The sequence below is a fragment of the Salmo salar genome, chromosome ssa01 (genome assembly GCF_905237065.1).
Source record: "Salmo salar chromosome ssa01, Ssal_v3.1, whole genome shotgun sequence".
NCBI lineage: Eukaryota > Metazoa > Chordata > Actinopteri > Salmoniformes > Salmonidae > Salmo > Salmo salar.
This window is the reverse complement of record NC_059442.1, coordinates 14,062,674-14,073,272: the sequence shown is the minus strand read 5'-3', so window position 1 is coordinate 14,073,272 and position 10,599 is coordinate 14,062,674. Positions and strand designations below refer to the sequence as shown.

Sequence of the window (10,599 nt, the reverse complement as noted above, 5' to 3'; positions counted from 1 at the left end):
CACAGCCATAACCCTTACTGAATCCATAAGAGTTGACTTTTAATTTTTCATTGATGTATTTATTCAGCCACACGTGTATTAGTTTGAACCCTGATACATGTTGGTGTTATTTTACTATCCCCTCTTGTCTCATAAACTAGCAGCCTCTACATGGTTTTCAGCGTGTTATTGTTATAAGTTGTGGGCCAAATTGGGCGATCGTCTCCCCCTATCGGTCTCCTTGCAACCTGTTCAAGTGCCGCAATATATTGCAACTCACTGTTGGAAAATTGTGAGCAGCATATCCCAACCGGCCGGCGGGTGGCGTTATTATTCATTTTACGTCTTAACGATGTAAAATGAATAACAGCGCCATCTGCCGGCCGGTTGGGATATGTTGCTCACAATTTACGCAGCTCATTTGTTTGGTTTTTAATACAAAATAACTCTTAGACAGTACACCCTTGTTTGTTGGCTTGTTTTACCGATGTCCGTTAACATGAATATTTAAACACTCAGCCAACAATAAAATGACAATTGAATGAACTCACGGTCTGTACACAAATTCATACACGTCACAACGGCGGGAAAATAGAGGAAGTGTGGAATGGTTACATCCGGCTAACAAAGTTTTTGTTGGTTTCTGTCAATCATTTGGTCAAAGAAGAAATATATTTTACGGAAGAAAGTCTGTATGGGATTGTCACATTTCTGCTGGAAATGACTTCATCGGTGTCAAAGGTAGGCTAACGACTGTAAATTGTTTAAATGCGATTTCCTTAGCGTATTTGAAGTGAGTGCCCCATTTATAATTTTACCACGATGGAAGCTAGCTGGGGAGGGGCGTTCCAAGGATCCCTAATAGCAAATAACATAATTTAAGTCATTGCTGGCATGTTAATGTAAGTGTTCCAATGATCGCGTCATCATAATCTGTATATCCCCCTTTTAGGGTTGCTTTGTGTTCAAGCCCAGTGCCAAAAAGAGAAGGAAGACTCCAACAGTGGGTGAGTGATCTTACAGATGACTAGTTGGGTCGCTGGTCATATTTAAACAGTAACTTAATCATATCTATACTCTATTTCTTGAAACTGAATATTCAAAGTATCGGGTAACATTGACTATCAGAATCGTGTGTGTGTGTTCTCCAGAGGATTATTTCACTCATGGCAGTGAGGACACAGAGAACAGCAAACTACGTTTCAGAAACTATCAGATATTATGGGAGAAAATGAAGGCAGACACCGAGGTGAGAGTTTATCTGCACCCAGTTCATAATCCTCCCAATTTTGGGCATTGCCATCATTGTGCTCATGCCAGGATGCTACGGAATGTTCAGACAGACAATCATATCGGTTTAATATAATTCTGTCTGTCATGCAGAATAGGGGATTGTGCTAGCTTTTACTTGCAACATTTCTCTCTGTAACGTTGTGAACATTTCACTTCACCGAATACACCCCAGATCAAAGTTACGAGCTTTTGTCAGGCATGACAATTTACTTTGTTTACTTTTTACAGCTTCTGCAGGATGAGCTGAACAGGAAAATCTTAGACAGCCTCTTGGCGTTTATCAGAAAGAGTGTCTCCACTTTTCAGCGTGGCACGGATGACTGGGCGTCGCGTATGAGAGCCCACGAGATTCCGACAGCTGCCCTAGTGCTTGGTATGTGGCTCAAAAGACAATGCACATGCAAAAATATTTTGGTATGACCTGGGCCCATGATATAGGTCTAAATGAGTGTATTTTGATAAATGCCACAGTACAGACAGAGAGGGCACTAGTATAGAGCGTTTTGACTGGAGGAAAAAATGGATGTAAGGCATATTTGTAACATTCTCTTTTTTTATTTAACTAGGCAAGTCAGTTAAGAACAAATTGTTATTTACAATGACGGCCTTAACTAAGTAACTCTGCCCGTGTAGGAGTGAATGTGCCAGATCATGATATGACCTTCCAGTGCCTCTCTGACCAGTTGCAGCAGTCGGTGACTCCCTTTGTGGTCTCTGTACAAGCCACAGAGTGTGCAGGTCAGTCCTGTGTGTGTGTGTGTGGTACTTGAGAAGTTTCCCTAATTTCTATTATCCTTTTTGTGTTATGACACGTGGATACCTAACTTGAATCATAATATTTTAATTTGTTCTGTTCTCAGCCCTGAACAACATGATGCAGAGGGTTCTAGAGAGACTGATGGGTACTAGTGTGTCTGTGGGTAATGAGGAAGAGCCTGAGCAGCGCAGTACCAATGTCAACCAGAAGAGGGTGCACTGCTCCCTCATCACACTCTGTAACTGGTACAAGGCTGTGACAAAGGTATGTAGCTACTGCAGAGAATTAAGGACTATTATGATGCTTTTATGTACAACTGTCAGATGTATAGATGTTGACCTTACAACTTCTACATTCTGTAAATGCTTATTACAAATCTTGAATCCCGTGTAAAAATAATTTGTTCCTCTCAGAAAGCTGCCTCCGGCACACCAAGCAAAAAGCGTACTTCCGTTGGCAAAGACATGCAACAGCATCCTCCTATTGTAGTGATCTTCAAAGACCTAGAGGCTTTCAACTCTAGAGTGCTGCAAGATTTCATCCTCATCTGCAGGTAAGAGTTCTGACCTCCATCTCTGTTAGGGGCGGTAGGTAGCCTAGTAGTTAGTGTTGGGCCAGTAACTGAAAGGTTGCTGGATTGAATCCCTGAGCTGACAAGGTCAAATTCTGTCTTTCTGCCCCTGAACAAGGCAGTTGACCCACTGTTCCCTGGTAGGCTGTCATAGTTAAGAACAAATTCTTGTTTACAGACTTGCCTAGTTAAATAAAAAATATATTGATTGAATATATACATCTGAAAGTACACTTGTAGTTGTGTGATGGCACCTCTCACATGAAAACTGTTCATGCGTTACATGCTGCGTAATCTCCCCGTTCTCTTCCACAGTCGGTACGTTGAACAGCTTCCGCTGATGTTCGTCTTTGGCATTGCCACGTCTCCCAGCACCATTCAACACATGCTGCCCCACTCCGTGTCCTCTCTGCTGTGCATCGAGCTCTTCCAGTCCCTGTCCTGCACCCAGCACCTGGCTTCTGTCATAGACAAGGTAGGTACTTAAAAACGAGTCTGTAGCCACCATGGATCCATCCATTCACTTTGAATGTAATTGTATTGGACACATAGTGAGCATGCTTGTCTGTGCCCTTTTCCTAAAACCCAAGAGGGTTCTGAAGTTGCAACTTGAGATCAATGGACATTTTCCCTCAAGACTCCCATTGATGATGACATGTCTTGAGTTACTCATGTTTATTTCAAGTTAGGATTCAGACTTTAGACTTTAGAGTATTGCTTTCCCTGTCTTTCTCCAGGTGATCCTAACTTCCCAGTTTCCCTTCAAGCCCAGTGGCAAGGTGCTGCAAGTGCTGGTCAGCATCTTCCTCTACCATGACTTCTCTGTACGCAACTTCATCAAAGGCCTGCAGGTGAGGACTGCCCTCTGATTGTTGGGGTGACTGTTTCAAATGTGTTAAAGGGCATTCTCCTTTAACTGATGTTTGGTTGTGCTCTGTACCTGCTTTCAAAGACGAACTTTGAGATACGCTTGCTGGATATATTATGTTGAACTGTGTATTCCTGTGAATTTGTGTGTTGATCTTGGTGGGCCCCCCTCAGTTGGCTCTGCTGGAGCACTTCCACAGCCAGCCTCTGAGCGTGCTGTGTTGTAAGAAGGAGGCGGCCCTTGTCCACGCCACAGAGCTCAGCCACAGGGATGTAGAGCGGCTCCAACAGCTGCCCTCCTTCATGAGGTGACCGTCACTCACACTCTTCTACCCATAGGTTGGAGAATGTTATTCGAATGTTGTGTGATTTGTCTGTATAAAAACTTGTTGTTTGGTGTTTACCTCACCTTTCACCCAGGTACGTAGAGGAGCAGGGTCCCCAGGAGCAAGTGGAGCTGTTGACCAGTGATGACCATGTGAAGGTAAATATTGAGTGCTGTCGAGAGGTTCTGAACAGTATATTGACATGAATTATGTGCTTACCAAAAATTGTCTTGAGTGATTGCGTGTCCTGCCCATCATTTTAGGAAGTGTGTCAGAAACTACTGAATGATCTTCACAAATACCACAAGAACTACTACCCCATTCTGAGGTGTCTCCACATTCTGACGTCTTCTCTACCCAAATACCCTCTGGGAAAACAGGTTGGAACATTTTGTTTGTCAAGGTTGCCATTGAAATAATGCATCATACGTTAGGAATGGAATTGTAGAGCATGGCACGGACTGTCTCACCTGTTCCACATATGCCTCTATTTTTAGATAAGAGAGCTGCACATATCCTGTCTGGAGAAGAATGTGTGGGAGAATGAAGAGTATGCGTCTGCCATGCAGCTTCTGAGGTGATAAAGGAGATTATGAATTTATTAAGCCCAAAATCGTTGATAAAAAGGATCAACATTGCTTAGCAAAACAATGTTTTATATTCAAGCTGTCATACTCTTTTACCTGCTAAAAAAGTTGTCAACACAACTTTTCCCTCCAGGATGATGGCTAAAGACGAGCTCACCTCAGCGCTGAAAATGTGTGCTGAGATCCTGAAACCTGGCAAGACAACAAAAATGAGGGCTGCACTGCTACAACTGGACAATTTACTCGCCAAATTTGACCAGCCAGACGGTAAGTAGCGATGATGGCTGAAACAGTTTCCCATTTCCCCAAATGCTTTTCTGACCCATTGAAATGTGCTTCTCTTGCTTCTGTCCAATCAGATCTTGCGGCTGCTGAGAATGCAGCAGGGGAGGACCTCACTTCTCGAGGGAAAGGCCTCCAGAAGAAAACAGACTTGTTCCAACTGCAAAAGGTAACAACTTTCTGCTATAACGGATAGTTATTTTTGCTCAAACGGTTTCATACACTTCTGATGTATAATGGATCTACGCCTCTCTAAGAAAAATATATGTACTGCTTGTGATATGAAGGGCCTCAGCATTTACTGTCCTCTCTGTTTAGACTCTACTGGAGATGAAGAAATCTCGAAGAACCAAGAAAATGAGCCAGTTTGAGATACTCCGAGACCAAGCCCTGGAGTTCATTGACAGCCTTGTGAGGTGAGAGGTGAAGTAGTATACAGTAATGATACAACCCAATCAATTGACTGACTCAACAGTGGCTGGATAGGTTATGTTCATTCTTTTAGATGAGCTCAGTGTAAATGGATGGCACAGTATTTGACGGTGCTGCTCACCTTTGTGTTCTCAGGTCCCACCTGGCCCCACCCGAATCCCAACCACTGTACGAGGTATGCTACTACAGCTCCTCTGCTGTCCTGAGACGCCACCTCAACGCCACGCCACGCACTTCCATCCAGACCGCCCTCAGCAACCCCTACCACTACCTGAAAGTAAATAGCTACCACTGAGAGGCTGTCTCAATAGTGTCTAGTGAACGCTGTTCTTTGTATCCTAATCTGCACCAATCTGGAAAGATTTGATGGGTGTAAGCAATATGGTGGACTGCCATTATTGGCTTTTTACCTGTTCACAATTGTTTCAGATCAGTGCAGACGAAAGAAAGGGAATGCGATAAGCCTGTCTTTAGACAACACAGCCAAAGTTTATAGTGTTAAACAGTAGCTGATACTGATGCTAATCTGTGGTTCAGAATGAAAATCTGCTGGCTGAGGACGGGACAGTCTCCAATGCTGCTCCTGACATTTGCATTGTGTACAAGCTACATCTGGAGTGTGGGAGACTCATCAACCTGTATGACTGGCTGGAGGTAGGTTTAAGAAAGAATGAAGTGAAATACTATTATTGGTATCATATTCACTGCGTGTACAAAACATTATGAACACACCTGCTATTTCCATGAGACTGACCAGGTGAAAGCTATGATCCTGTATTGATGTCACTTGTTAAATTATCTTCAATCACTGTGGATGAAGGAAAAGACAGGTTAAAGAAGTATTTTTAAGCCTTGATACAATTGAGACATGGATTGTGCATGTGTGCCATTGAGGGTGAATGGCAAGGCAAAATATTTGTCTTTGAACGAGGTAAGGTGCACCTACTACCAAGGCTGCTGGGTTCATGTTCAACAGTTTCTCGTGTGTGCCAAGAATGGTCCACCACCCAAAGGACACCCAGTCAACTTGACACAACTGTGGGAAGCATTGGAGTCAACATGGGCCAGCATCCCTGTGGAAGGCTTTCGACACCTTGTAGAGTCCATGCCCCGACAAATTGAGGCTGTTCTGAGGGCAAAAGGGGGTGTAACTCAATATTAGGAAGGTGTTCCTAATGTTTTGAACACTCAGTTTATATACAGTTGAAGTCGGACGTTTACATACACCTTAGCCAAATACATTTAATCTCAATTTTTCACAATTCCTGACATTTAATCCTAGTAAAAATTCCCTGTCTTAGGTCAGTTAGGATCACCACTTTATTTTAAGAATGTGAAATGTCAGAATAATAGTAGTGATTTATTTCAGCTTTTATTTCTTTCATCACATTCCAAGTGGGTCAGAAGTTTACATGCTACCAAATACTAATTGAGTGTATTGCCTTTTAAATTGGGTCAAATGTTTTGGGTAGCCTTCCACAAGCTTCCCCCACAGTAAGTTGGCTGAATTTTGTCCCATTCCTCCTGACAGAGCTGGTGTAACTGAGTAAGGTTTGTAGGCCTCCTTGCTCGCACACGCTTTTTCAGTTCTGCCCACAAATGTTCTATAGGATTGAGGTCAGGGCTTTGTGATGGCCACTCCAATACCTTGACTTTGTTGTCCTTAAGCCATTTTGCAGCAAGTTTAGAAGTATGCTTGGGGTCATTCCATTTGGAAGACCCATTTGCAACCAAGCTTTAACTTCTTGACTGCTGTCTTGAGATGTTGCTTCAGTACATCCACAATTCTTCTACCTCATGATGCCATCTATTTTGTGAAGTGCACCAGTCCCTCTTGCAGCAAAGCACCCCCACAACATGATGCTGCCACCCCTGTGCGTCACGGTTGGGATGGTATTCTTTGGCTTGCAAGCCTCTCCCTTTTTACTTCAAATATAACGATGGACATTATGGCCAAATAGTTCTATTTTTGTTTCATCAGACCAGAGGACATTTCTCCAAAAAGCACGATCTTTGTCCCCATGTGCAGTTGCAAACGGTAGTCTGGCTTTTTATTGGCGGTTTTGGAGCAGTGGCTTCTTCCTTCCTGAGCAGCCTTTCAGGTTATGTCGATATAGGACTCGTTTTACTGTGGATATAGATACTTTTGTACCTGTTTCCTCCAGCATCTTCACAAGGTCCTTTTGCTGTTCTGGGATTGATATGCACTTTTTTCACAAGTACGTTCATCTCTAGGAGACAGAACGCGTCTCCATCCTGAGCGGTATGACGGCTGCGTGGTCCCATGGTGTTTATACTTGCGTACTATTGTTTGTACAGATGAATGTAGTACCTTCAGGCATTTGGAAATTGCTCCCAAGGATGAACCAGACTTGTGGATGTCTACCATTTTTGTTCTGGGGTCTTGGCTCATTTCTTTTGATTTTTTTTCTCCCATGATGTCAAGCAAAGATGCACTGAGTATGAAGGTAGGCCATGAAATACATCCACAGGTACACCTCCAATTGACTCAAATGACGTCAATTAGCCTATCAGAAGCTTCTAAAGCCATGACATAATTTTCTAGAATTTTCCAAGCTGTTTAAAGGCACAGTCAACTTAGTGTATGTAAACCTCTGACCCACTGATACAGTGAAATAATATTTCTGTAAACAATTTTTGGAAGATGTACTTGTGTCATGCACAAAGTAGATGTCCTAACCGACTTGCCAAAACTATAGTTTGTTAACAAGAAATTTGTGGAGCGGTTGAATAACTAGTTTTAATGACTCCAACCTAAGTGTATGTAAACTTCCGACATCAACTTTATCTCTTATACCTCTAGAAATATATATGCCTTGCCTGCTGGTATATTGAATTACAAACGGAGTGAATGAGTTTTCATGCATTTGCAGGCTTATGCTACTGTGGTCTCGGCGGCAGAGGGCATGGATCCTGACTCTGCGGACTTTGGCAAAGTGGACGAACTCAAACAGTATCCTTTAATTGTTGGATGTCTTAAAATGCTTCATGGTGACTACTTTTGAAAATGTGGTAAGATGTTTAATAAACAAGCACTGCAGAAAAAAATCTGATTTTGCTCTTGAGCCTGGCACTTAACCCTAATTGGATAAGAGCATCTGCTAAATGACTAATGTAAAATACTCTGAATAGACAAGTATCCTATCATAAGCACTTTCAGTTTAACTGGTATGCAACTTAATATTAGGAAGATGTTAATGTTTTGTACAGTGTATTCTCACACATCGGACTATTCTCAATTTAATCTTATATTAGTAAAGACATGCAATTGTATTTAGAATGTACCATTATCAAATGGGCAGGAACAGTGGCAGGGGAAAAAATACATGTCCTCCATATGCACCTGAATGGAGGCTGCGCCTTCCCGGTTCCTTTTTCAATCATGCCGGGTATGCTACTCCGCTTTTACAGTGGAGCAATGTGCTTAATTCACAGGATGGTTGAGCTAATGTAGGCTAATGCGATTAGCATAAGGTTGTAAGTAACAAGAACATCTCCCAGGACATAGACATATCTGATATTGGCAGAAAGCTTAAATTCTTGTTAATCTAACTGCACTGTCCAATTTACAGTAGCTATTACAGTGAAATAATACCATGCTATTGAGTGCCGTTTTTGAATTTGAAATGTTATTAATTAATAAAACTTTTGGGCAGTCTTGATATAAAATTCTGAACAGAAATACAATGGATCAGTCTAAAATGTTGCACATACACTGCTGTCATCTAGTGGCCAAATTCTAAATTGCACCTGGGCTGGAATAATACATTATGACCTTTCCTCTTGCATTTCAAAGATAGAAAACCTTTTTTTTTTTCTTTGTATTATCTTTTACCAGATCTGTGTTATTTTCCTACATTCCTTTCACATTTCCACAAATGTGTTTCCTTTCAAATGGTATCAAGAATATGCATATCCTTGCTTGAGGGCCTGAGCTACAGGCAGTTAGATTTGGGTATGTCATTTTAGGTGAAAATTGAGAAAAAAAAGGGGTGGATCATTTTAGTAGCGGCTGAGAAATTAATGTAGTAGCAACTGGGATCCTCATTTTTAGTGGCAACCATCAAAACTCTACTTTCACAAGTGATTGCATTTTGAAATGTCTGGGCTTATAAGAACCCTTATTTCACTCCATGCATTAACCACTGTTTGAGCAGCAGCCAGCCTCTCGCTGTGCGACAGGTGATATTCTGTATGCCATGGGCTCTCCAACCCTTTTCCTGCAGCTTCCCAATGATTCGTTTTGGAAAACAAGTGAAATCTGTTCGAGAACATTGATAGTAACATGTTTTTACAACAAATTGTATTACTGTTGACAGCCCTTCTGTGTGCTCGAGAAAGGAATAGAAATATGTGTATGTATGTTTTGATAAATGATGCTTTTTGATATTGTTCCTCAACTCCTACAAGTGCTCGTTTTATCCAGGCGGTATCTGAGCTGGAGTTCCTGGGATTCATCAAATCCACCAAGCAGAAGACGGACCATGTGTCACGACTGACCTGGGGAGGCTGCTGATTCACTGTCTGGGAGCTGGTGTTGTATAGTACATGTGTCAATTGATTTTGAATAAAATGTGATTTCAATTGAGTCCCATGACTTGCTCATTGTGCTCTTAAAAGGTGTGGGAAATGCACGCATGTTTACAGCTTACTCCAGTAACAAACACTCTCAAAGAAGTGTATACAATATTATATGAAACACCATCAGTCTTATCAAGTAGCCAGGGGTGCATTCATTTGTAAAGATGCAGTGGGAACAGATGGGTCCTCATGGGTGACAACTGCTGCGATGAGATCATTCCACCACTTCAGGGCTAAATCAAAGATGAAGTGTTAACTGGGACTTGGTAACTCCATAGTGCTGGCAGGGAGCCAAGTTGTGGTGCAATGCCAGAAATTACTTGAGTTGATATCATAGGTATTTTATCTACTTGATTACTCATAATAGCTTTTTAACATCAAATCAAACTTTATTTGCCACATGCGCTGAATACAAGTGTAGACTACTGTAAAATACTTACAAGCCCTTACCCAACAGTGCAGTTCAAGAAGAAAATATTTACCAAGTAGGCTAAAATAAAAAGTAACACAGCAATATTCAGGGGGCACTGGTACCGAGTCAGTGTGCAGGGGTACAGGCTAGTTGAGGTAATCTGTACATGTAGGTGGGGGCGAAGTGACTATGCATAGATAACAAACAGTGAGTAGCAGCAGTGTACAAGAGGAGGGTCAATGTAAATTGTCCAGTGGCGATTTTTATGAATTGTTCAGCAGTCATGGTTTGGGGGTAGAAGCTGTTGAGGAGCCTTTTGGTCCTAGACTTGGTGCGCCGGTACCGCTTGCCGTGCGGTAGCAGAGAAAACCGTCTTTAACTTGGGAGACTGGAGTCTCTGACAATTTTGTGGGCTTTCCTCTGACACCACCGATTATAAAGATCCTGGATGGCAGGAAGCTTGGCCCCAGTGATGTACTGGGACGTTCGCA

General features: G+C 42.2%; 1 protein-coding gene across 1 annotated transcript; it reads left to right on the top strand.

The window, feature by feature from the left end:
• Positions 1 to 554: 554 nt before the first annotated feature.
• orc3 (origin recognition complex, subunit 3) lies at positions 555 to 9,704 on the top strand. Its single transcript, XM_014131243.2, has 20 exons — positions 555 to 720; positions 932 to 986; positions 1,131 to 1,228; positions 1,501 to 1,645; positions 1,906 to 2,010; positions 2,133 to 2,293; positions 2,443 to 2,582; positions 2,916 to 3,075; positions 3,338 to 3,451; positions 3,642 to 3,775; positions 3,888 to 3,951; positions 4,057 to 4,173; positions 4,291 to 4,370; positions 4,514 to 4,647; positions 4,740 to 4,831; positions 4,981 to 5,078; positions 5,230 to 5,371; positions 5,632 to 5,748; positions 7,989 to 8,068; positions 9,526 to 9,704. The coding sequence occupies exons 1-20, from the start codon at positions 700 to 702 to the stop codon at positions 9,629 to 9,631; spliced, it is 2,163 nt and encodes a 720-aa protein (XP_013986718.2). The 5' UTR covers positions 555 to 699; the 3' UTR covers positions 9,632 to 9,704.
• Positions 9,705 to 10,599: the final 895 nt, after the last annotated feature.

Bases quoted from the DNA above. Each gene is read 5' to 3' on its own strand.
- orc3 (XM_014131243.2), top strand. From the start codon at position 700: ATGACTTCATCGGTGTCAAAG. The intron at 3,952-4,056 runs GTAAATATTGAG...CCATCATTTTAG, and splicing joins CCAGTGATGACCATGTGAAG to GAAGTGTGTCAGAAACTACT. The intron at 4,832-4,980 runs GTAACAACTTTC...CTCTCTGTTTAG, and splicing joins ACTTGTTCCAACTGCAAAAG to ACTCTACTGGAGATGAAGAA.